This window comes from Nycticebus coucang, chromosome 14 (genome assembly GCF_027406575.1).
Source record: "Nycticebus coucang isolate mNycCou1 chromosome 14, mNycCou1.pri, whole genome shotgun sequence".
NCBI classification, from domain to species: Eukaryota; Metazoa; Chordata; class Mammalia; order Primates; family Lorisidae; genus Nycticebus; species Nycticebus coucang.
Genome location: NC_069793.1, coordinates 67107390 through 67135134, shown reverse-complemented (window position 1 = coordinate 67135134; position 27745 = coordinate 67107390). Strand labels below are relative to the sequence as shown.

The 27745-nt window shown below is 38.6% G+C and overlaps 1 protein-coding gene across 4 annotated transcripts in view; it reads left to right on the top strand.

The window, feature by feature from the left end:
• The window catches only part of C2CD3 (C2 domain containing 3 centriole elongation regulator), a 163218-nt gene that overhangs the window by 52968 nt on the left and 82505 nt on the right, over nt 1-27745 (top strand). For all 4 annotated transcript variants that reach the window (XM_053560620.1, XM_053560619.1, XM_053560621.1 and 1 more), the window contains exons 10-21: nt 302-508; nt 1003-1115; nt 2974-3092; nt 7295-7417; nt 9007-9492; nt 12222-12376; nt 14428-14674; nt 17423-17603; nt 19036-19219; nt 20681-20853; nt 21970-22093; nt 26936-27204. In XM_053560620.1, coding sequence (XP_053416595.1) covers nt 302-508; nt 1003-1115; nt 2974-3092; nt 7295-7417; nt 9007-9492; nt 12222-12376; nt 14428-14674; nt 17423-17603; nt 19036-19219; nt 20681-20853; nt 21970-22093; nt 26936-27204 — 2381 coding nt within the window. The remainder of the gene's footprint in view (nt 1-301; nt 509-1002; nt 1116-2973; nt 3093-7294; nt 7418-9006; nt 9493-12221; nt 12377-14427; nt 14675-17422; nt 17604-19035; nt 19220-20680; nt 20854-21969; nt 22094-26935; nt 27205-27745) is intronic.

Genomic DNA, 27745 nt, shown 5'->3' with positions numbered 1-27745 from the left:
CTGGCCAGACGAGCGGGCCGGTGTTTTGCATTTAAAAAAAATAATAAAATAGTTAAGGTGGAAAGCAGAATTCTAGGTTGTATGTGTACTATGATTACACCAATGGTGTGATATGCACCATTAGGAAATATGCATAAGGAAAGCAAATGAAAAGGGATACACAAAAGTGGGTTTGTCTACTGTCTGATAACTTATAAATCGAGATGTTTGCTGCCGTACTGCTTTCCTTGTTTTGCCTGTGCAAACTAGATTATTCAGGCTGGGCCTCTAACCATCACCTTACTGTCTGAACTCCTTTCAGAAGTTTGGTTGAACAACAGATACTCTCAGAAATTCCAGAGGATGCCCAAGTAATGTCATTAAGTGTGAATAGACTGGCCCTTCTGAGTAGAATACATTCGATCAGAATTATCATCGAAACAATGGGAGTTCCTCCAGATAGTCCTCAGATGACCTCTGGCAAAAAAAGCTCCACTGGGAGACCACCTACACTAACAGCAAAAAAGTGGTATGTCTCTAACATGAGAAAACTAAATTTGACATTTTTGCTAAGTGTGTCTGATAATAATCAACAATTGTATAATACTTTATGATTTATAACTTGTTTTTTATGCATCACTCAATCAACAGAAATATATTGAATCTTTCACTAGATCCCTAAATCTATATGAAGTATGAGAATAAAGAAAATTAAAATACACACTCTGTTCTTGCAGACTTTACAGTTAGCAGGAGAGAGAAGCATTTAAATGGCTGTCTATGACATTTTTTACATTTAGGAGCCAAAATAGATGTTTTATATTGAAAGTACTGTGGAAGCACAAGGAAGGGAGCCTTTAATTTTGCCTGAAAGGATTGATGAAGACTTTGAAGAAGAAGTAGGGCCTCTGAGGACAGGCAGTCCTGAAAATAGGACTCCTTCTGAGATACATAGAATTCATCAGACAGGAAATAGGTTTATTATATGGTTAGTTTTTAAGTCACTTTTTCTTTTTATTTTAGCACTTTCTTTGTGGAATATCACTTTCCTGTGGGCTTTTCTGAAAGAGGATTGGGAAAGACAGCTTTGGTCACTGAGGTTGTTCGACTTGCTTCCAGTAAAATTATAGGTGGAGGTAAGACAGAGACTGGTTTTCTGTTCCTTAGACATTGTGACTTAAGAAGAATTTTTGAATTCCTAATTATTCACCTGACAAGCGTTATGGAAGGTCTAGAAAGAACTTCAAAGTAAATCTACTCTAATTCATTTATTTTATAAGTGAGGAAACTGGCCCAGTGGTACTGTGACTATCCTGATAAAAGACAGTAGGTCGGTAACATAGCTGAAACTAGAACTCAGAACTTAGTTCTAACACTTAGATTGAGTGATATTTTTTCAATCATTTTTCTTGTGGTTCTTTTTTTAAAACAGCTTTAACAGGTATAACTTGTATACCATACAATCCACTCATTTGAAGTATACAGTTTAACTGCTTTTCAGTGTACAAGTAGTCCCCAGATTATGAACGAGATAGGTTTCGTAGGTGTGTTCTTAAGTCGAATTTGTATATAAGTTGAGATAGGTGCACTTACCTATTACCTGTAATAGCCTCCAATCTTAAGTGGGAATTATACGTAAGTCAGATGTTTGTAACTTGGGGACTGCCTATGTTCTCATGGGACAAACCATCACCACATTATAATTTTAGAACATTTTTGTCCCCCCTAAAAGAAACCCCATACTTACTAGGATTCAGTTCCCATTTCCCTCTCCCCACCATCCCTAAGCAACCAGTAGTCTATTTTCTATCTCTATCAATTTATCCATTCTGCTTATCTCATATAAATAGAATCATGCAACATGTGATTTTTGTGACTGGCTTTAACTTGCCATAATGTTTTTAAGTTTCATCCATGTTGGTTCCTTTTTATGGTCTAATATTAGTCCATTGTGTGGATATATATACCACATTTGATTTATCTGTTCATCAGTTGATAATGCATTTGAATTGTTTCTACTTTTTGGCAATTTTGCACAATGCTACTATGAGCATTTGTGTACATAGTTTTTTGTGGATGTGTTTTCATTTCCCTTGGTGTATACACATTTTAAGAAAGGAAAAACTGTTAAAATTGTTAATAGTCTATATATATGTATATGACTTCTACAATTAAGAGGTGTTGTGAACGTCATACTACACATTCCTACCATAATTCGATTCAACTTTGAAAAGTAATACATAGATAATACCACTTAAAAGGTATATACTTTTTTTTGACACCCCCAGTATATCTCACCATGAAATTGATGGATCATATATATGATAACTCTATTTTAACTTTTCAAGAACTACCAGGCTGTTTTCAACCATCTTAATATTTCTACATCCTCATCAATACTTGTTACTTTCCATTATTTTTTATTCTAGCCTTGCTAGTGGGTATGAAGAAGTTTCTTATAGTTTCTTATCTTTTTGTTGTTTTTTTATTTTTTGGATACAGAGTCTCACTTTGTTGCCCTTAGTAGCATGCTATGGCATCATAGCTGACAGCAACCTCACACTCTTGGGCTCAAGCAATCCTCTTGCCTCAGCCTCCCAAGTAGCTGGGAATGCAGGCAGCTACTGCACTGCCCAGCTAGTTTTAGAGCTATGGTCTCACTCTTGCTCAGGCTGGTTTCTACTCATGAGCTCAAGCAATCCACCTGCCTCAGCTTCCTGTAGTGGTGGATTGACTACAGGAGCCAGGCCGCCATTCTTTTTTTATAGTAAACCAGAGCAACATAGCACTGCTTATCGTCTACATATTCTCCAGGGTTTTCTCTTTGTCTCTGCTACTTCAATCCTACAACCCTTTCTGTGAAATTACACTGACTAGATTCCTGAAATGATTTCAGTTAGATTTGTAAGGGAGGCAGGTGGTATCAAGGCAAGGATGATGATGACTTTAGTTGGGTGGTGTAACATGTGCCTTTGTGTGCAATTCCCCTTACAGTGGTGAAATTCCAGCAACGATCTGTGTTTCCAGTACAATTTGGTGGCCTGATGATAGAGCACTGGTGGAATTCCAACCTCACTTTCCAAATTTATGCGAAGAAAATACCACAGAAAAAGGTACTTTGAGTGATTTTGACTTTTACCTTAGCATTCACACCAGGGATTTAGAGCATACTTAAGTTATATTCCTACCTACTCTAGGAATTTTCTCCAAGCTCAAGTAACACTTACTGCTTATTATTACTATGATTATTATTAACTACCAATCTCTATTTGCTGTTTGTTACAGGCCCAATAGTATGCTAAAGGTTTTACATGCATACACTATCAAATTTAATCATCACAACTTCTCTGTGAATTACGTACATAATTATCTTCATCTTATAGATGAAGAAATGAGATTTAGTGAAGTAACATGTCTAAGATCACTCAGTCTAATAAAAGACAAAGCCAGAACTTCATTCCAAGTCTTTTGTCCTTAGATCCTAAGTTCTTAACCTCTTTGCTGTGCTGTTTCCTGCTATAGAGGGACTGTTTGTATTGAGATAGCCTATTAGCTTTAATTTGAGATACTCATTTCTATTTGTAGGTGGAATACATAAGGTATCAAGCCTGTGTCCAAAATAATATAGTTGTGGGTAGCAGTTTTGATCAACTAAATTCCATGTTTATAAAATTCAGTTGCAGCTAGCAAATCAATAACCTATGACATTAGCAGTTTTGTTTTGTTTTTTTGAGACAGAGTCTCACTACGTCTCCAGTAAATGTCATTGTCATTGTTTGGCAGGCCCAGCCTGGGCTCAAACTCGCCACCTTCAGTGTATGTGGCTAGTACCCTAGCCACTGAGCTACAGGTGCCAAGCCAACCTTAGCAGTTTTTACTTCTATAAAAGTGTAGTCTTTTTAATCTTTTGTCTTCTTCTTTGCTATGGATAGCATGAAGAAAACATCTTTTTTTTAAATTGTTTTTTCAGGGAATAGAAACAATGCAAATTATTTTTGGAAAATACAACAAAATAGGAAGAGGGAGAAAATCACATATTTTCATAAACTCAAGATAATCTCTATTAATATTTCAATACAGTTATATTGAATCATTTTCCTATACCTAGTTAATGCCTTTTTTCTAATTATAATGAATTACATATGTTTTGTTATTGTTGTTTTCTTCTTTTTCTTTTGTAGTTTATTTTGAGACAGGGTCTCACTCTGTCGCCAGGCTAGAGTACATTGCAGCTCACTATAACCTTGTTCTCCTGGGCTCAAGTGATCCTTCCATCTCAGCATCCCAAGTAGTAAGGCACATGCCACTTGCATGCCCAACTAATTTTGTTTTGTTTTGAGACAGAGCCTCAAGCCGTCACCCTGGGTAGAGTGCTGTGGCATCACAGCTCACAGCAACCTCCAACTCCTGGGCTCAAGCAATTCACCTGCCTCTATCTCCCAAGTAGCTGGGACTATAGGGACCCACCATAATGCCCGGCTATTTTTTGTTTGCAGCCATCATTGTTGTTTGGCAGGCCCGGGCTGGATTCGAACCCACCAGCTCAGGTGTATGTGGCTGGTGCCTTAGCCACTTGAGCCACAGACGCCAAGTCTTTTTTAAAAATTTTTGTAGAGATGGGGGCTTCACTATTGCCCAAGCTAGTCTCAAACTCCTGATCCTCCTGCCTTAGTCTCCCAATGTTCTAGGAATATAGGGGTGACCTACCACACCCAGCTTACATATATTTTTAGTAGAAAACTTGGCTCAGTGCCCGTAGCTAAGTGGTTAGGGCACCAGCCACATGCTCCAGGGCTGGTGTGTTTGAACCTAGCCCAGGCCTGCTAGACAGCAATGACAACAACAACATCAAAAAAAAATAGTCAGGCATTGTGGCAGGCGCCTATACTCCCAGCTACTTGGGAGGCTGAGGCAAGAGAAATGCTAAAGCCCACGAGTTTGAGGTTGCTGTGAGCTGTGATGCCATGGCACTCTACTGAGTGCAACATAGTGAGACTCTGTCTCAAAATAAATAAATAAATAAAAATAAACAGGCTCGGAGCCCACAGTTGTTATGGTGCCAGATACACACCGAGGCTGGTGGGTTCGAACCCGGCCAGGGACAGATAAAACAACAATGACAACTGCAACAAAAAATAGCCAGGTGTTATGGCGGGCACCCATGGTCCTAGCTACTTGGGAGGCTGGGGCAAGAGAATCACTTAAGCCCAAGAGTTTGAGGTTGCTGTGAGCTGTGACACCATGGCGCGGTACCGAGGATGACGTAGTAAGACTCTGTCTCAAAAAAAATAAAAAAGAAAAGTTAAAAAATATTTTTTGAGGCAAAAATTTCCTATAATTTCATCACCAAGAAATTAGTATTGTTAACATTTTTACATATCTCTTCATCTTTTCAAATGAATAAAATATGTTGTATAATTTTGTGTGTCATTTTTATCTTTTTTCATTTAACATTGTCTTGAGGGTTTTTATTGATTTTTCTTCAAAAATATGTATTTAATGTATTTGATTTCCACATAATTTTATAAGTATTTGGGATCTACTGTGCATATAATTTTATATTCTACTTTTACCAAAACATTCTAACAAATACTATTCATGTTATTACAAGACTTTTAGTGGATAGCATTTGAATGGCTGCATATTATTCCATTGTATGGATGTGCTTTTTTTTTTTTTTTGAGACAGAGTCTCACTATGTCACCCTTGGTAGAGTGCGGTGGCATCACAGCTCACAGCAACCTCAAACTCCTGGGCTTAAGAGATTCTCTTGCCTCAACCTTCCAAGTAACTGGGACTATAGGTGCCCGCCACAACACCAGGCTCTTTTTTTGTTGCAGTTGTCATTGTTGCTTAGCTGGCCTGGGCTGGGTTTGAACCCACCACTCTTGGTTCATGTGGCCAGCACCATAACCACTGTGCTATGGATGGACGCCAAGCATAGATGTGCTTAATTAAATATCAAGAATTTTACTTAAGATCGGGGGTAGTGGCTCACATCTCTAATCCTAGCACTCTGTAGCACTCTGGGAAGCTGAGGCGGATGGGTTTCCTGAGCTCACAGATTTAAGACTAGCCTGAGCAAGAAGAGCAAGACTTCGTCTCTAAAAAATAGCCGGGCGTTATGGTGGGCACTGTAGTCCCAGCTATTTGGGAGGCTGAGGCAAGAGAATCACTTGAGCCTAAGAGTTTGAGGTTGCCATGAGCTATGATGGCACAGCACTTTACCAAAGCTGAAAAAGCAAGACTCTGTCTCAAAAAAAAAGAATTGTTACCTTAGTAATTCCTGATTAGTAGACATCTACTGATTTCTATTTATTAACTACTTTTACTGTACGTGTTTGTATATAATTTTTTAATGTATTGTTTATCATTTAGTATAAATTCCCAGAAATAGAATTACTAGGCCTAAGAGCATAAATATTTAAAGCTTTTTATATTGGGCAGCGCCTGTGGCTCAGTGAGTGGGGCACTGGCCCCATATACCGAGGGTGGTGGGTTCAAACCCTGCCCCCTCCAAACTGCAACAACAACAAAAAAAATAGCTGGGCGTTGTGGCAGGCACCTGTAGTCCCAGGTACTTGGAGCTGAAGCAAGAGAATCACCTAAACCCAGGAGTTGGAGATTTCAGTGAGCTGTGATGCCATGACACTACCGAGGATGATAAAGTGAGACTCTGTCTCTAAAAAAAAGTGAATAAAGCTTTTTAAATTCATTACCAAATTTTCTGTTCAAAACTATGTTCTCAGTTGATATTCCCAACATCCATCATATAATAGCCTCTTGTTTGTCCATAACCTTGCTATCAGGTATCAAGTTTTGTAACTTTCCTAGTTATAAAGCCAAAATTTATAATATCTAAATTTCATTTTTTATTTTTAATAGTAACGTTGAACATTTGAGTAAGTAGCTAACTCTCAATTTAAAAAGATAATCTTCCAGCCTCTTTGTGGCTTATGAAGTCCTCTTTAATCTTCCAGGAAGAAATCATAACACCCAAAAGGAAGACCAAAATATAAGAGAATGTAGGATCCCATTAGGAGGGTGGGGCCTTGGTGTGTGTCACACTTCATGGGGGCAAGACATGATTGCAAGAGGGACTTTGCCTAACAATTGCAATCAGTGTAACCTGGCTTATTGTACCCTCAGTGAATCCCCAACAATAAAAAAAAAAAAAAAGAAATCCCTTAGCCAAATAATTAAGCTTTTTACTTTGTAAAACACAAGTTCCTTTATAAGCCATCATATGTTGACATTTCAGTTATAATCCCATGGCTCCTTTTTAATTTAAACTTTTTTTTCCTTCTTCCCTCAGCCAGAAGTCATTGGATCTGCATCACTTCCTTTGCGAGCTGTCATTCAATCAGAGCTGCTTTCTTTCAGTGACGAACTCCCAGTACAACAGGAAAATGGTCAGACACTACTTGGCCCCCTCAAGGTATGTAGGTATGCATTCAGGAAGTCAGAAATATTTACTGACCATGTATGGCTGGTACTGACAGCATAGCAGTTAACAAGAAAAGCAAAGTCTGTGCTGTTTTGGAGCTTCTATTGCAACAGGTCAATGGAAGAATTGTGAAGGAAAAAAACAGTATGACATGATATTGAATACCTGGGAAGAAGTAAGGAGATGGTTAAAGAAGATCTTTGGTGACCTTTAAAGAATGAGGGAAGGCAAAGGACAGCAAGAACATGTTATTCCTATTAATTTAGTCTCCTAACATTCAGTGACCACTTCTATTCTTTAAATTCATTTATCCTCAGCTTGGTGCCTGTAGCTCAGTAGCTAGGGTGCCAGCCACATACACCGGAGCTGGCAGGTTAGAATCCAGCCCGGGCCTGCCAAACAATAATGGCAACTACAACCAAAAACTAGCCTGGCATTGTGGCGGGTGCCTATAGTCCCAGCTTGAGAGGCTGAGGCAAGAGAATCGCTTAAGCCCAAGAGTTTGAGGTTGCTGTGAGCTATGACGCCATGGCTCTCTACCGAGGGTGACACAGTGTCTCAAAAAAAAAACCCCTAATCCTGCTTAGCCCCATCCCTAGCTTTGCATAACCCTACCCATAGCCCATACCTTAACACTAACCCTAACCCTAACTGTAACTTCTCTGCCTGGGATTCAAACCTAGACTGCCTCGATCATAGCACAGTACCTTAGACCACAGTACCTGGTCTCACAGTATCTGAGACCAGCTGGTTATGTTAAATATTTTTTTAAAGTAAGACCAATTATTCTGTAAGATATCTCCACTAGGGTATACCTGAATATTACTTATTACTGTGATGATTATAAAATGGTGATTTCTAGTGCCATCATTCCCTGTGCAATTTCTTTTTAATTCAGATTAATATGAGGATACAAATGAATAGGTTACAATGTTTGCATTTGTTAGGTAAGGTCCATGCTATAGTTGTGCCCCTCACCTAGGAGATGGGCCATGTACTTTTACATCATGCCCATTAGGTGAGAGCTCACCAATCCCCCTCCCTCTACCTCCCTGTGCATTTTATTAATTGACATTCTACTATATGGAAGAGTTGTCCCGTCTCTCACATGTTTTTGTTTTTGTTTTTGTTTGTTTTGGTCAGTATGGATTCACAGATTCTTATATTATTCAATAGGTTATAATCCATTACTATTGTTCATTTTGATGCTTAAATTTTCCTAAATTTAGCCAGTGGGAGCCTCTTTAACTGGATTCTGTGTCCTTTAAACCTGTCTTCATTCTTTTCTGACCACTTAATTTTCTGGACAACATGATATTCCAGGCTCATCTTTTATTATTGATAAATTATCTGCCTAGGTATTTTTAGTCTTAGTTCTCCATGTATATGCAATTTGTTATTTTCTTACTATTGGAATGTTTAAGGATAAATTATTCATTTCCTAATATTCTGAATTAGGATGAGAATCAGAAGTTTTAGGCTAGAAACAGCATCAGATTATTAGGAAATGGATTAAGTCATCCTCAGATTCTAATTCTAAAGGACATTTTTACTGGCCCTTCTCCTTTTATGTTTTATAGGTAACCATGGAGCTTGTTACAGATAACAAAGATTTCACTAGTGTTAATACTAAATTAAGTAGTAACACCCAGCATACCCCACTTTGTGCTCCTGCAAGTCCAGATAATATACTTCCAGTACCTAACCAAGATATTACCTGTACCAGAAATCCACAAAACCTAAATCAAATTCATGAGGAAGCTGCAAAGAAAACTTGGAATTTGGTACTCTCCAACCCAAAGTCACCAAGCTCAAATCCTTCAACTTTTAAGACTGTGCCAGCCTCCCACAATTTAGAAAAGCAGACAAATGGTTCAACAAAAGAGAGTGCTTTGCTGTTACACATGCTATTGATGGTGCCAGATGGGAAAGATTTCGTTACTGGAGAATCTGAGAAACAACCGCCATGTAATATTTACTTAACTTGCAAACTCTTCAGCACAGAGGAAGTCACCAGATCTGTCATCGCATGGGGCACAACACAACCAGTCTTTAACTTTTCTCAGGTAATTTTGTATATTCTCTATCCATTAGGGGGTACAGCAATGGGAGACAGGTATGTTTCCCAAATCATAATTTTATCTTAAAAGAAATCCAGAATGTTCAGACTGGAAGGGACGTTTGTGATTATCTGCTGTGCAGAGCCAGTCCTGCTAATGGATGAAAAGAGAAAAAGACACTGCCAACATTTTAAAACTTTCTGTATCTTTATTTTTCTGTCCTGTTTGAGTTCCTTTGTTTCCCACTATTTCTTTTGCTTGAGTTCTGAATTCTATTCCTTTCTGCTTTCTCTAGGACTTTGAATAAACTTACCCACCTTTCCTGCATCTTCTTTTTCTTTCTTGTTTTTCTTGTTTGTTTTTTTTTGAGACAGTCTCAAACTGTTGCCCTGGGTAGAGTGCCATGGTAGCATGGTATCATAGCTCACAGAAACCTCAAACTCTTGGGCTAAAATGACCCTCATGCCTCAGTTTTTCTATTTTTAGTAGAGACAGGGTCTTGCTTTTGCTCAGGTTGGTCTCAAACCCGTGAGCTGAAGCAATTCACCCACCTCAGCTTCCCAGAGTGCTAGGATTACGATTGTGAGCCCCTGTGCCGACCTGTATCTTTTATTTCTCCTTCTTTATTGCTTTAACTATGTATTTCTTCTCACTCTTATTTTTTCTCCACTGATTTCAATATTCATCTTACTTGATTTATCTGTAGGATTTGGAACTAGTATAAATTAGTTTTTTCCTTGATATCTGTAACACCACTTTCTTATTTTCTTCCTCACTCAACAGCTGTTCTTTTTCGGTCATTAGTCCAGGAGTAAAACTAAGTAGTACTGACCCCAGTACTTTTTATTTTCTTTTACTTTTAATTTTTGGTGCTCTACTCATTATTTCTGGCAGTCTTCCAAATTAACCCTCTTTTTCTCTGTGGTCTTTATATCCATTCCCACTACTTTAGCTGTCATCTTTATGAAGGTAACCTCCAAATGTACACTTCTATATTAGCCAAACATTGCCCTCTAGATTCAGATCTCTGTATCAGATTTCTTGCTGGTCATCACCACTTCAGTGTCTCAAAACTCCATTACACTTGGCACCTAACACAGTTTGATATCTACCAGGTATTCAATAAAGATGTGTAAATGAAAGAAGAAATTCAAATGTGTCCAAATCTTACTTTATCATTCCTTCCAAATCTGTTTTTGCTCTTTTTGTCTGCTCTAATTCATCTTATACTTTACTTAGAAACTTACTTAGAACCTGAAAGTTATCTTTGACTCTTATACAATTATTTATCATGTCCAGTATGCTGCAAACTTAATTATCTCTGGAATATATGCCCTTTCTTTGGTCCATTACTACTGCTTCCATTCAGCCCTCACCCTCCTTTCCAAATAGTCTTCAGACTGGTCAACCTATTTCCTTATGAAACAAAAGTGATCTTTCCAAAACACTAAGCTGAATATTTTACTCACCTGCTTAAACTTTTCATTAATTTCCCCAAAGCCTTCAGGATAGAATGAAATACCTTGTTTGGATTCCAAGACCCTTTGGAACTGACTGAATGTACTTCTCCAGTCTCAACTCCTGTCTTACTTCCCTTCCCACTAGGTAATCCAGCTGTGCTCAGCTTCTTGGAGTTTCCTAAATATTCTCTTCTACTTCTGTGTCTTTACGTGTGCTATTCCTTCTGCCTTGAATTTCCTTCCCAGCTTTCAGGACACCTTTTAGGCAGAGCTTTTTATACTAATTCCTGCTAAACCTAAAGATTTAGGGTTACTTTCTCCCAGTAGTGCTATCTGAAACGTCCTTATTTGGAGGTTAGGTAGCTGTGTTCATTTTACTTTTTTTTGGTTTAAAGGAACTGAAATGTACCAGGGTACCTTATGTAATTAGAGTTTCTTAGGTAGATACAAAAATAGCTCTGCTCTGGTTCTCCGCTCTTCTCGTGTCTTCCTCTTGTCATGCCTTATACCATTTCTGGTTTCATCTTTCTTGCCTCTCATCTTTTCTATTGATTTTATCACTGAGGCTCATCTCTCCTCTGCTACCATAGTTGTCACCTCAGCTTGGGTTTCTTTAAATCGATAGGCCTTTGTTTCTACCATTAATTTGACGGAGCTGCTCTTGGCTCTAGATCTCTGGTTCTCTTTGCAACTTGTTTTTTCTCTTTCAACTACTAGCTGGCCAATTCTGGAATAATTTTACATTGAAAATCCAGATGAACAGTTGGCTTTGCTATTTACTATGACACCTCTTGGGCAGAGCTTTTACACTAGGCCTTTTTTTTTTCATTAAATTCTATTGAACTGGTGAGTTGGCTGCCCTTTGATAAAATGCTCAATCCATGTGAAGTCAGTGGCTTCCTTGTTTTAGAAACATGTTTCTGTCAGTGGGATTTACAAATGGGTCACTTTGCCTCAGAAAGGGTTGGATAAGTTTGTCAGGCACCATGTTTGACATGTCTAACTACCTTCTGTGTGTCCCCAAAGCTCCATCTATATGAATTTCATCATCAGAGAACTCATACTATTTTGTATCTTGCCTTTGTGTATTTATCTTTAACAGCTGACTGCCACTTCTCTTGAGGATAAGAGTAGGTTTTAATTTGATTTCTTTAGCTCCTATGCATGCACATGTAGGTTTTCAGTAAATGCTTGTTGAGTAAAAGTATAAATTAATCCTTTGTCTCAGGTGTGAGTTGTGTTTTGTTTTGTTTTTTGGTTATTTCTCTCCCCCAGGTTATTCCTGTCCCTCTGTCTTCCAAATATTTGGAAAGGCTTAAGAACAATGTGATGGTAATTGAAACTTGGAACAAAGTTCGGAGCCCAGGACCTCAGGACAAGCTGCTCGGGCTGGTGAAACTTCCCCTTCATCAGTTTTACATGTCATTCAAGTAAATAGGATCTTTTAGAGTTTTCTTTATTTTGCATCTCTCACTTTGTATGGACTGAAGAGGAATTCTTTTGACTTACAAACATGAATAACCTAGTAATCTCTTGGAGGACTCTTCTCAATTTCACCACAGTTGCTGCTCTTTCTCCAATTTTAAAGCAGTCTCACAGATATTGCTTACCATGTTTCAGGCACAACCTTACATACATCAAGTCATTTAATCTTCGTAACAACCCTCTGAGGCAGGTACTTTTATTCCCCCTTTTGTACAGATGAGTTAACAGAGACTCAGAGAAGTTAAATTACTTGTCACATATGTCATAAGGGTGGAACCAGGGTTAGAACCTAGATAACCTAGCTCTAGAGTCCACTCTCTTCCCCAGAAGCTCTACTGCCAAAAGTTACCACTCAGAAAACTAATGGTTTACCTTCCTGTTGCAAAATTTTAGTATTGTTCATTCCAACTATTTGCAAAATGTCTGTAATGAATATTGTCTTTTATACCTTCCATATGGTTACTATACCTCATTTTAACACCTAATTGGGGTATTGATTAACCTGGAGGTTCATTCTTTCCTCAGTACAGATTGTGTTTTGATTCAAATTTCTGAATTTTAATTATTTTAGCACTTTCCTTTTTCCAGCAGCCCTCTTGTGGTTCCACATTTTAAATGCTGTGTTTTATAGGAAATGCCTTTGTGGGCATTATCTCGTTTTATCCTTATTATGTGTAGAACCCCATGAAGTATTATCATTATCCTCATTTTACAAATGAGAAATTTGTCCTTTAACTTGGAGAAGTCACTTAACCTCTCTGGCTTTCTTTTTCTCATCTGTAAAATGAGAGTGACTGGATTCCCTCTCTCTCTTGTGGAGCAGTGGTGAGGATCTAGTGAGTAAATACATAGGTAGGTCTTCTGTGAACAAAATACTTAGAATAGTAACATTGAAAATCATGGCCAGGCCAAGGAGTACTGCTGGGATCACAGATGCTGCTATCTGCTGTAAGCTTTTGGCTTTTCCCCTATTTTTAATTGTAACATTTATTTGGCCTTCTTCCACTTTCCTTTTCATTGCATTAGATCCCATTCTTTGCTAAGAGAGCATAAAACAATAGTAGCTACTAATTACTGAGTACTTACCATGTACCAAGCAACATAGTATTTTATGTTTGTTGTCTCATTTTGGTTCTAACAACAGCCCTATGATGGAAGTTTATTGCCTGCATTATACAAATGAGGAAAGACTCATAAAAGTTACATGGATTAAGCCGAGTGTTGTGGTGGGCACCTATAATCCCAGCTACTCAGGAGGCTGAGGCAAGAGAATCACCTAAGCCCAAGAGCTGGAGGTTGCTGTGAGCTGTGATGCCACAGCACTCTACCGAGGGCAACAAAGTAAAACTCTGTCTCAAAAAAAAAAAAGTTACATGGATTGCTTAAGTCACAGCAAATGAGCAGCAGAGCTAAGATTCAGGGTGATACTGTAAATCATTTATCAGAGTTTGAATCCCTACTCAACCTCCTATTAGTTATGTATCCTTAGCTAAGTTACTTTGGCCTTTTTAAATGTAGTTTTTCTCATCTGTTAATAGTGAATATCACCTTTGCAGCATAAGTAGGAACACTGTAAAGTGCCTATCAAGGTACACATTCAGTAGATGGCAGATATTGTTAGTAATACTATCCATATCTCATTAGCCAGACTCCAACGCCCATACTCTTCCTAATTAACCACACTGCCCCCCATCAAGTAGTGCAATTTAGCAAGGCTCCACTGAGATACTGTTAAGATCACAGACACTGGACTTGGGCCATGATGAGACACACACATTGGACACAGCTCTTGGCTTCAAACTGCAACACTTTGAAAGTATCTGCCTGCTTATTAGATTGGTGATTAACCAATTCACATATTTTTTAGAACTACTGTTACTTTTCTAGTTGTGGATCTGTTTTTAACAAACAAAAAATGAGTCAACTAAGAAATGAAACAACTCTGTGACATGATTGATGGATGTTATTTGATCATTCACAATTTCTCCTTCTCTAGAGATCCCAAGATTTCTTGCCTGCTGCTTGATGCCCAATACCCAGTTGTTGCTGTCGACAGCTACATGCCTGTGATTGATGTGTTCTCAGGCCACCAAAATGGGAACCTTCGAGTCTTTTTAGCTATGGGTTCTTCAGATCAGATAATGGCACTACAAAGATTAAAGAATGAAGAAGGAATACGCCCTCCCTTCAGCCATAGGCCAGCCCATTTACAGGACCAGCCATCTGTACCAGCTGTTGCTATGGTAGTAACTAAACACTGTGGTTAACAAAAACCATAATCTCATTTTCTTTTTTTCTTTTTTGAGACAGAGTCTCACTATGTTGCCTTGGGTAGAGTGCCGTGGTGTCACAGCTCACAGCAACCTCTAACTCTTGGGCTTAAGCAACTGTCTTGCCTCAGCCTCCCAAGTAGCTAGGACTATCCTCCACAATGCCCAACTATTTTTTTGTTGCAGTTGTCATTGTTGTTTAGCTGTCCCAGGCCAGGTTCGAACCCACCAGCCTTGGTGCATGTGGTCAGTGCCATAACCACTGTGCTACAGGCGCCGAGCCTTTATAATCTCATTTTCTCTTGAATGTTTTAGTGAATCCATAGCCCAGATCCTTATTTCAGTAATGAAAAGTTCAGTATTAAAACAGCATAACTTGTACTCAAGTCCTTACTATAAATCTTAAGAAATCGTTGGCTTTTTTCTCTTATGATTTGAATGGATCTCTGTGTCCCTCTTAGTTCCCTGAATTTATAAAGAAATCTAATTGGGTTGGGCATGGTGTCTTGAATGTAGTATCCCAGCTACTCAGGTTGAGGTGGGAGGATAGCTTGAGGCCAGAAATTCAAGACCAGCCTGGGCAATGTAATAAGACCCAGTCTGTAAAAACAAACAGAAAAATAATAAGAGAAAATCTAATTGAACAATCAGATCTTAATTTGCCAATTTATTAACTTAATTACCTTTAAAAAAAAATTAGGAGTAGGGAGTGATCCCAAAGATAAGCCAGCAAAATCTTTTTCTTTTTCTTTTTTTTTTTTTTTTTGAGACAGAGTCTCACTATGTCACCCTCAGTAGAGTGCCATGATGACATAGCTCACAGCAAACTCCAACTCTTGGGCCTAAGCAATTCTCTTGCCTTAGCCTCCCTACTGTCTGGGACTACAGGCGCCCGCCACAACGCCCGGCTATTTTTTTGTTGCAGTTGTGGTTGTTTAGCTGGCCTGGGCCAGGTTCGAACCTGCCAGTCTTAGTGTATGTGGCCTAAGCTATAGGCACTGCCCAAGCCAGCAAAATCTTAACTTTCTGTTGGTTAAGTCCATGTTGGAAAGTTACAGTAAAGTGTTGGCTTACCTGATGGTAACTTATAAGTAATTTTTTTTTACTATGTACAGTGTTACACAATTGAGAAAGCATATTGACATATTTTGTCATGTTTATTTCCCTAATGACTACATGAGGTGAGTCTCTGTGTTTGTATTTTATAGGTAATGAAATAAAGATTCATAGAGGTTATATTATTTGTCCAGGGTCACATAACTAAGAATGATAGAATTAGAGTTCAAACACAGTCCTCATTCCACTGTATCATGTACTACTGTATCTTATATTTGTTGTTTGTGTTAGTCTAGCCAAATGTCAGTGTCCATATCATTTAAGTATGTTATATTTTTTAATCTGAATTCAAATGACAAATGTAAATGTCTCAAGCAGAGAAAGAACTAGTAAGAAAATATCTGTTGGCAGGTTATGATGCATTTGTTTATTATGAACTCTAAATTTTTCTTAGTTATTATTGTCTATTACAGAATAAAGAAAAATCACCTATAATATTCCTGGTCTATTTAGGTGTTGCCTGTTCCTCACCTTGTGATGTAGACTCAGATATTGGTAAATTCCTTATTAAAATTTAGGAAAGGTTTCTCATTATGAGAGCAGAGGAAATCCATGTAAAATTTGCCCGTGAGGTTAGATATCTATAGAAGCAGTTGTTTTTCCTCCTATATTCATGTCTCTCATCCATAGTACTAGTTTACCATCTGAACGACTAGTACTGTGCCATCTGCAGAATTATCAAAATTACTATCCTACTCTAAAGCCAAATTAAACAGCTATTATGACTCTGAGAGGTTTTTTTTTTAACTGCTCTTTGTATTCTAGGGAATCAAATTGGCAATTTTCTGTTTTCCTAAGGAAATTTTTGAGCAGGTATTGCTAACACGATTTTAGATTTCAAAGGAAAAACCTAATGTACAATTTCTATTCCAGATTTATTGAATTAATAGTTAGAATACTAAACATGTTTAAATCATATCATTTTAATCTTATTCAAATCCTGACTTTACCCCCTGAATATTCCTAATAATTGGTTGTCTGATGTCTGAGATAATAGAGTTAAAGAATATTGGCTCTGGAGTCAGACTACTGGAGCCTAAAGCCTGGTTCCTAGTGTTATTATGGTAACTATGCATATTAAGTAGTTTGTAGTTAATAATAAATACATGATTATTAATAGCAATACTGTTAGTAACAGTGTATTCACTACCTCCCCACATAGTCCTTACCATTATTGGATAGTCCCGGTCTGTCACCAACTTCTTTAGAAATAGTAATTAATATCTTTTTCCTTTAAATATTTATTCTTTTTCCTATTAGGAAAATAGCCGCCTAGTCTTATTGAACTAAGAGCTTTTATTAGGAACAAATATTTTATTAGATGCCTTTTTAGCATTTATTGAGTTAGTCATTTTTTTCTTTGCTCCTTAATGCACTGAATTATTTTTATGAACTTCCTACTTGCCCAGTCTCCTGATCAAGAGTAAATCCTGCTTGGTCTAGTTACAGTGAGCAGTTGTTAAGAATTAGACACAATGAAATTATCTATTTTAGTCTCAAATAATTATGCTTATTTCTTCATCTATGTTCAGACATCATAGAGACAAAAATATTCTAAGCAAGTTACTCTTTAAAGCTCATTGAAGTTTCTGTTTTGTTTAATAGGCAGAGGACCAAGGAAATGGACTGGTAGAGCATCACTTTGAGATCCATGTAGAGATGGTTAAAGGGCTAGCCCCTCTTCAGGCAACAGTCTGGGGAGAAGCAGATTGTTATGTCCAGTACTACTTTCCAGTTCAAGACTCACAATCCAGTGTGCTGAAAGGATCTGAGTTCCTTGAAAATGGTAGGTTTAGGAGATTAGCCTTTTTCCTTCTCGGATGGTTCTCTTACTGGATATAGTTGGGAACTTTTTTTCCTGAGTGAATTTTGTGTTGTTGAATGTTTCTCCCCTCACTTGGTCAATAAAACAGGAAATAAGCCAAATTAATTTTTTTTAACTATTTCTTATAACTTTTTTCTTGTCTTGTAACTTTTTATTTCTATGTAATTTCAAATTTACAAAAAAATTATAAAAATAATACAAAGAACTTTTGTACAGATCTACCAATTCCTTACATTTTGCCCAATCTTACATCATTTACATACCTATTTACTCTTACCATGTGCACGAATACAGTTGATGCTCATTATGCACCATAGTTACATTCTCTAAAGCTACCATGAACACTGAATTAGGCAATACTGAACGATTGCTTCTAAGGGAAATATGTACATATACTTATCTCAGATAGATTATAATCTTAAATCCTACAAACAACCCCTATCCTGGTATATTCTATTTTTTTTATTTTACAAAAGAGGAAAAGCTATTAAGTGACTTGCCTGGGGCCACCCCACTAACAGGTGCCAAGATTGGGATTCATACCCATCCAACTACTGTTTCCATCTTCTGGTCATCTCTGATAGCTGAAGCAAAAAAGCAGACTCTCTAGCTTGTTCTCAGCTGGGAACAAAGAGATTGGGTGACTCAAATTTTTCACCAATCGGTGCATGTCTGAGAATGTCTGCCAAAGTACTACCAGTTTTGATTGCGAGGTTCAAATAAGAGGCTTGTATATATAGGTATATAAAGAATTCTTACAAATCAATTTTTTAAAAAACTAAATAAAAAGTGGGCAAAAGATCTGAATAGGCACTTCTCTAAAGATATACAAATGGCTGATAAGCACATGGAAAAATACTGAGCCTCTTTAGTTATTTGGGAAATGCAAACTACCACAAGATAATACTTTATGCTCCCTAAGATGACTACAGTTTTTTTTTTTTAACAAAGAAACAAGTGTTGGCAAGAATGTAGAAAAATTGGAACCATCATATATTATCTATCACCAAAGGGATTTCTTTCTTTTATATAACGATGGGAACTTAGAGAACCATAGCTATTAGGGAAGTGAGCCTTGGTGAGAGTAACACAGTCTGAAGATAAAGGTTCTGACTGCAGGTCTGTGACCTCCTGGCTGTAAGACCTTTGGGTTAACTATGTAACCTCAAGGTATCTATATCCTCATCTGTGAAGTAGGAGTAATAATATAATATATATAATAATATAATACTTTATATACCTATGGGGCCAGCGCCCTACTCCTTGAGCCACAGGCGCTGCCCAGTATTATTTTTTAATAAAGTGATAGTCATTGGAAGGATATACAAGAGAATAAAAAAACACTTTTAAGTGTTGTGTTAGATTATTCTGAACTGCTTTTTCTCTTCCAAAGGAATTACCATGAAGCCCTTCAGAACTGCAACCACCCTCTGTGTTCCAGATCCCATTTTTAATAGTGAACACCGTCACTCTCTTCTGTTGCCACCAGAAGTTCCTGTGCAAAGGCTCCTACTAAGTGCTTTCTCTTCACAGGGGCTCATGCCTGGAGGTGGAGTTCAGTTTGAAATTTGGTGCAGGTACAGTATGGAGAAGCCAAACCACTGCCTAGGAAGGAAGTGCATAGAATACAGCAACCTGTTCTTGGCTGGCCACCGAGGCTCATGCCCATGATTCCAAAGCTATGAGAAGATCTCTTAAGGCTAGGAATTCAAGTCCAGTGTGGGGGCTACATACTGAGACCTCATCTCTATAAAAAATAAGAAGGATTATCTGGGCATGATGACGTGCATCTTTGATCCTAGCTACTTAGAAAGATGAGTTAGGAAGATGGCTTGAGCCCAAAAGTTGGAAGTTACAATGAGCTGTGATTGTACTACTATACTCAACCTGGGCAACAGAGCGAGACTTCATCTCTAAAATTAAAAAAATAAATAAAGCATCCTATGTCAGCCTAGGTTGAATTGTTTTAAGGGAGCTAGTAGCCCCTTTTGCCCTGTTTTTTATTTGGATATAACAGTGAATCTTGCCCAGTTTTTACTGAAATAATTAATGGGATCTTGGGAGCAATAGTATCTAATACTTCTGACCACTACTTACATTAGACGCAAAGTCCTATTAATTTTACCTCCTGCTATCAATCATATCAGTTACACTTTTATTGTACTTCTCTTACTGCCTTATTTAGTTTAGAGCCTTAACACATCATGCCTAAATTATTGGGATAGCCTCCTAACTGGTCTTCCCACTCTAAATTCATTTATTGTAGTCAATACTTTCTGCCACCAGAAGAGTAGACTTTGTAAACTATAAATCCACTCAATGTTTCAGACATTGGTAGATGATTTCCAAGAAAGATACTGGCATGAGTATAGATATTCATACTTCCCCCTTTACATCCATACCCCCAAGAAACCAACTAAAATGATTAAGGGAGGAGGGGAAGCATCATCAGGAACAGGACTAAGGAAGAGTACCATCCACATATGAGAAATTTTTCCTAAATACAATTAGATGGAAATCAAGTGCAAAAAAAGGGGGGGGGATTTTTAAACCCACCTAGGTTTTACTTACATCTTATCTAAGAATAGACTATTTTGACAAGAGAAGAAAATAGAGTAGGTATTGACAGATCCTCATTACTCCTTATTACCTCATTATCCTCATGCACAGGACCCTGAGCATGAAGATGAGTAAGTCATGAAAGAGATTAGAACTATTCCACTTAGAACCACTTTTGTTGCTACAGGATGGAAGTTTTCAGGAGTGGCTGCCCTCAGGGCCCCAGGGCATATGTAGTTACAGGTAACAGAAAGCCTGTGGGAAGCTGGGCTTTGTCCTGACTCAGTTTAATTTGTGGGATTCTGCTTCCATGGAAAGGGCAATAAATCCAGCCAGATGGAACCACAGCTATATATCACCAATACAAAGCAATCAGGCTCCAAAGATAACTTGATACTAAAGACTGGTCTCTGGGGCACACTGAATTATTCATTTACCTAATTCTTCCAACTGACAGCTTGTGCTTTTATGGTTTGCAGATACTATTATCCTAATGTGAGAGACCAGATGGTCGCCAGAGGAACCTTGCCATTATCAAGGATCTGTGCTATGGTAACGAGGCAGCAGCGTGAGAATGTGGGAATACAGACCTTTAATCTTCCCTTAACCCCCAGGATTGAGAGCAGAAAAGAGTTGAGGAACCAATCATCAGGTAACAGAAGATTAGTTTACTTTATCCTTTCAGAATCAGTATACATAAAAATCCTTTTTCTTTCTAAATTAATGATTCTTTATATTTTGGGGTATTTACCCTTTTGAGAATCTGATGAAAATTTATGAGACACCTTCTTTTAGAAAAATAAGCATAGAATATACACTACAGATTTCATATATAATTCTAGAAAACTCATAGTTCCACTATATAAATGGTGCTTGTCTCATTTCACCTTTAACTTAAGCAAGCTTTTTAATAAGCCTTTGTGAAATAAGTTGTATTACATAGTATACTCAGAGAATTACTGTTATTCTAAGCTAACATGAGCAGATGTGGGATTGGTAGACAATGGTTAACCTAAATGAGGAATTCACTGTAAGTGAGGAGTTAGGACTGAAAGTTGGAAGGGGATTAATTAGAATTTGGAATCTGGAATGTATTATATTGCTAATGCTTCCAGCACTATGACCTACCCTCCAAGTGTTTCATCAGATAATGAGGTTTAGCCTCTTAAATCAAGTTGCTGTACATGCTTGCTAAAGAGTATCTGGCAAAGCAAAAGGTTTTATCTTGCCATAATTAAAATTCAGTTGTTCCTCCTGACCTTCACTGATCAGCTTTTGTATTATTCCTTGAAGATTTCCCTGAAATGTGATAGCAGGATGGTAGAATTTTTATGAAAAGATGGCATATGAAGAATGTTTCAGATGCTGATGAGAGGAGGGTGATAGAAGTGTGTGAGAGATGAAAATTTTTAAAAGGTTTTCTTTAAGGGCTAGAGCCCATCTCAATTCTATAAATATAACTGGGGGTTAAAACAAATCTGGAATTTGTCCAGGAGGTATCCAGAGAGGTAAAAAAAAAAAATCTGAAATTATTCTGTCTTTGATAGTTGTGTGATCTTAGTAAGAAATTGAATCCTGAGCCATAGTTTCTTGCACATAAAGTAAATTAATAATCTATTAAGCCTTTGTGAACCCTAAAATGCGATAATTAATATGAGTCTGACCAGGACACATTCTCTTACTGTCCCTTATGATTGCAGCGTTTATTCTTTTCTTCCTTCTTCTAATCAACATTTTTATCTGTTTTCCTTTTGTCCTTATTGTTCAGGTTTACTGGACGTGGGCCTACGGTACAGGCATAGTCTAAAAACAGCAGAGGGAGTTCTTGCTGCTCGAGCTGTCTCCATCTCAGTCCAGATTATCAGAGCCTGTGGTCTGCAAGCAGCAGCCAAGTAAGTCTACCTTAGAAAAGCAATTTTCAAACCTTTTTCCAATGTAGTCCACACGATATGATGTTCACATGTGCAAAACTGCCTTGTGTACATTTTCCAGTCTTTTCTTTTTCTATTAAGAAAGAATTTCAGGGGCAGTGCCTGTGGCTCAGCGGGTAGGGCGCCGGTCCCATATGCCGGAGGTGGCGGGTTCAAACCCAGCCCCGGCCAAATTAAAAAAAAAAAAAAAAAAGAAAGAATTTCAGGCTGTGCAGTGGCTCATTCCTCTGGGAGGCCGAAGTGGGCTGATTGCCTGAGCCCAGGAGTTCAAGACCAGACTGAGTAAGAGTGAGACCCCGACCCCATTTCTAGAGGTAGCCAGACATTGTGATGGGCACCTATAGTCCCAGCTACTTGGGAGGCTGAGGCAAGAGGATTGCTTAAGTCTAAGAGTTTGAGGTTGCTGTGAGCTATAACACTGTGGTACTCTACCCAGGGCAACAGTAAGACTCTCTCTCAAAAAAAAAAAAAGCATTTCAGAATATAAGTGAGTAAGTCACTTAGAATCTTTGCTAATTTAACTGTTAGTAATAACTTATTTGTTTGATTTTGCTTAATAATTTTATCCTCTATCTTTTTGTTACTGTTTTTGAGACAGAGTCTCACTCTGTCACCCTAGGTAAAGTGCTGTGGCATTGTCATAGCTCACACCAACCTCAAACTCTTGGGTTCAAGTGATCCTCTTACCTCAACCTCCCAGGTAGCTGGGACTACAGGCGCATGCCACAATGCCAGGCTAATTTTTCTATTTTTAGAATAGATAGGGTTTCACTCTGTCTCAAGCTGGTCTCGAACTCCTGAGCCCAAGCAATCCACCTGCCTCAGCCTCCCAGAGTGCTGGGTTTACAAGCATGAGCTACCATGCCTGGCCTCCTCTACCTTTTTTAATCACCCCCATGGTCAAACCCTATACCATCACATCATGCTGCACCCAATCACTGTAGCTTCACCATAATCTTTTCATGCATTTCAGTCTCTGAGTACTACTTCCTGTTTTTCTAGTTTGTTCCCTAGTCTGTTCTCAACATAGTAGCCAGTAATCCTATAAAAACTTAAATCAGATCTTGACACATATCTACTTAAAACCTACTAGTGACATTCCATCTCATTCATAGGAAAAGCCAGAGTCTGTAAAATGTCTGTGAAATCCCACATAATCTAACCACCTGTTATCTTTGACTTCATTATCCCCTGCTACCCTCCCCACTACTTACTGCACTCCAACCATTGGGCCTCTTGTTGCTTCTGAACACACCAAACACATTTCCCCTTGGGAGAATTTGTCTTTCTGTTTTCCCCGCCTGGAAAACTATTGTAGAAAAATGGCATGGCCCTCTGCCTTACCTCCTTCAGGTCTTGGTTTATACTTCTCTCTCCCTTGCCTTTTGTCTATTTAACAAGTTTCTACTTTCCTTCAAGATTTTGCATCATCCTTGCAGTTTTCCCTGGCCTCTTCCTACATGTAGGCAGAGTTGGTGCATTTTCCTTTGTCATTAGCACTTGGTTGTAGTGCATATCATTCTGTTTCGATTATTGGCATACATGTGTTTTTCTCCCTCTAGGCTGTGAATTCCTCTAGTCAGAGATACTGCCTGAGCTCTTTTCTGTCCCCTGAGCCACATAGCATAATTCTATCACTTAACAGCTGCCAGAGCAGTGCCCATAGCTCAGTGGGTAGGGCTCCGGCCACATGTACCAGGGCTACCAAGGCTGGTGAGTTCCAACCCAGCCCGGGCCTACTAAAACAAAAAAATAGCTGGACGTTGTGGTGAGCACCTGTAGTCCCAGCTACTTGGGAGGCTGAGGCAAGAGAATCACTTGAGCCCAAAAGTATGAGGTTGCTGTGAGCTGTGATGCCCAAAGCAACAAAGTGAGACTCTGTGGTTCAGAGGGGTAGGGTGCCGGCCCCATATGCTGGAGGTGGCAGGTTCAAACCTAGCCCCGGCCAAAAACTGAAAAAAAAACTGCCAATAAGAAAGAGAACTAGATCAGGCTCCTGCTTCAGACTGGCTTACTTTGGATTTGAGTCCAAGAAAGAAACTAGCGAGTGTTCCCTCACTTTTTCCTTTTTTGTAACTGAGAGTCAGATTGTTTGCCTTATATCTACGGTATCTAAATAAGTAATTGAATTACTGTTGGGCTCTGATGCTAAAGAACTAATAAAATGTTCATTGTAGTTATAGTATTATTCCTCACTAAATTCTCCAAATGGACTTTTTCAGGCACTTTTTAAGAACATCTTCGTATTAGTAAAAGTAACATAAGAGGAGTTTTTTCATCATGTCTTTCCTTACATTAAAACTTTTGGTGGACTTGGCCCCTGTAGATCAGGCAGCTAAAGTGCCACCCACGTGCACCAGAGCTGGCAGGTTCAAATCCAGCCCGGGCCTGCCAAACAACGACAACTACAACCAAAAACTAGCCAGGTGTTGTGGTGGGCGCCTGTAGTCCCAGCTACTTGGGAGGCTGAGGCAAGAGAATCGCTGGAGGTTGCTGTGAGCTATGATACCAGGGCACACTACCCAAGGCAACAGCTTGAGGCTCTTGTCTAAAAAAAAAAAAAAAAAAAAAAAAACTTTTGGTGGCTTCCCATTGTTGATAGTGGTGGGCTCCTAATTTTATATGCATTCCTTTTAATTAAAAAAAAATGTAGCATACCCATCCAAATATATGCATATTATTCATGTGTAAATTATCTTCATATACTATTATACTAATTAATATATTAAATACTCTATAAAATATACCATAGAGTACGAAAACGTTACTATATGAGATGACAAAGAAGTCTTATTTTCTTCCTGTGCTTCTATAGTTTACCCGGTGAACCTCTAAATTGTACACATTCTTCCTTAGGGAATATAAGGTACAACTTCCTTAGCTTGTCACTTAAGGCACTTCAAAAGATCTTCTGAATCCTAAAAAACAACTAGTAGTTATCAAGATGCTCAAGAAGGGTGAACCCTGTTGTAGTCAATGAGAAGAGCACATCTAAAGGCATGGAGGCATGAAACTTGTGTATGTGGAATACCTCTGTGTCAGACCCAACCAAGATCAGAATTCTTCAATATGGCATTAAATTTACTAGCATTTAGTTGTCAGAAAAGGACTCAGAATTTACACAGCAAAATTGCTGGGCGTAATGTCTTATGCCTGTAATCCTAGCACTCTGGGAGGCCGAAGCAAGCAGATCACTTCAGCTCGTGAGTTCAAGACCAGCCTGAGCAAGAGCAAGAACCTGTCTCTAAAAATAGCTGGGCATTGTGGTGGGTGCTTGCAGTCTCAGCTCCTTGAGAGGCTGACACAAGATTGCTTGAGTCTAAGAGTTTGAGGTTGCTGTGAGCTATGACTTGACTCCACAGCATTCTACCAAGGGCAACAAAGTAAGATTCTGTCTCAAAAAAAAAAAAAATAAATCTATAGGCAGTTTCTCTACTTTGCATATATTATTTATCTTTACAACACCCAAGGCATATTTTATTCTAATTTTTTTAACCACTTCTACCATTCACTTTATTTCCACTTCATTTTTCCTAATCAATCTCCTATTAATTATCATTGATGATAATGCAAAGGAAAAGGTTTTCGTTTTTTATTAGAAATGAAATTGCAGTAAGCATCCAAATATACATAGGACTTTAGTATTTATTGTGTCCTTATATTAAACTTCATTTTATCAAAAGGAAAACTAAGACTTGGAAATAGTTGAAGAACTTGTCCAGGGTCACACAGTAGGTAAATAGTGGAGCCAGGACTCAAACTCAGATTTGGTATACTGCTCTTTACTGGTATATATGAAGTATAGTGAGGATCTGAGAGCAAAGAACCCCTAAGTCTGCTTTAGGGCTTTTAGGAAATGCTTCAAGAATAGGTAACTTCTTTGCCTAAAGGTCAATTTTACTCCCTTGTAGAATTTAGGGTAAGGGGAGTTTGTCACCTACAAGTCGCAAAAAAGACTTGACTGCTCTTTGTGTCCTTAAGGTGAGTAGAATCTGTGTGTACATCATGGAACATCTGTACTAAGAAAGAGAAAAGCAGCCATCTGGGAACTGGTTTGACAGTCATAGGTAGACTTTGGTGTTTTCCTGTTGTGCATAAACAATCTCACAAAACACCAGCATCACACAAGGTACCTTCCCTGTGCAACCAGGATGAAATGAGACAAAATCAGGATTGTCTCGTAATCTTGTCTAAGTGCCGACCAAAACAAGGTTCACTATGCAAACCACAAAAATGCCCAGCATTCCTCTATCTTGCCTAAAATAAGTGACTGCTGCTGCTCTTCCATTTCTAGCTTTAGTCTTACTCTAGCGTTTCTACCTTATAGATACGATCCATATAGAAAATCAATCGAGAACAAACTCTGTTGTTTGTGCTATTTCCTGAATTAGTTAACAAGAGCCCAATGTTCGTAAGTCCTTTCTGATCCTTCTTACTGAGATGTCCTATGGTTTCTCATAGTTCCCCATGGAGTATATTTTCTTTCATTGCAATAAAGCAATAAACTGAACTTGTTCAACCATAGTTAATTCCTGTAGTCTTTGACTGAAGGGCATTGACAGGACAATGGATTGTCCTCAGCGTGTCCTCTGATGGGCATTCTCCCTCCACCCCCATACATACACATTGTGATATATTGATTACAAAGAAATCATATGTGGCACTGCCAAAAGCTTAGGTAGAAAACATAGTTGGTTAATGTTTTGGTGGTCCCATGGAAGAAATGGAGTTATTTTCTAGGCAATCAAGCTGATTTCTGATATTAGCATGATGCCTTCTCATTTTCACCCCTCTCCTCTACAGGGCCTTGGCCGAACAGGAACCTGCTCTACAGCTTAGTGCCACAGTTGGGGTCAATGCCTCTGTCACCACTCATCTCTCCTTCCTACCCAAGGGAGAACAGCGCCGAACCCGCCCTGTGGCCTGTTCCTTCTGCCCTGAATTCTCCCATCACATTGAGTTCTCATGTAATTTGGTAACTCAGCACTGTAGTGGAGAGGCCTGTTTCCTGGCAGAGCTATTGGAGTTTGCAGAAGTTACCTTTGCTATCTACCATGAAAATACCAAGTCAGGTGAGCACTAAATGACTCATCATGATCAGAATTAAAAGAGGCTCTGTTTTGAATGGTATAACCCTTCCTAAGAGATATATGCTGAAATGTTCAAAGATGAGGGGGTCATAATCTTTGCAACTTATTTTTGAAAGATACAGAAAAAAATAGGAACAATAGCTGGGCGTGGTGGCTCACACCTGTAATCCCAGCACTGTGGGAGGCAGAGGAGGGAGAATTGCTTGAACTCAGCAGTTTGAGACTTGCCTGAGCAAGAGTGAGACCCCGACTCCTAAAAAAATGGAAAAACCGAGCCAGGCGCTGCAGCAAGTGCCTGTAATCCCAGCAGCTTCTGGAGGCTGAGGCAGCAGGATGCCCACAGTCTGAGTCTGAGGTTGCAGTGAGCTATGACACCATCGCACTCTGCTCAGGGCATAGGGTGGGACTTTGTCTCAACATACACACACAAAGAAAATAGGAAGGATATATATATTAAGTGTGTGAGAGACAGTGTAGAGATACAGAGCAAATGTGTCAAAATGTTAGTGGATGAATCAAGGCG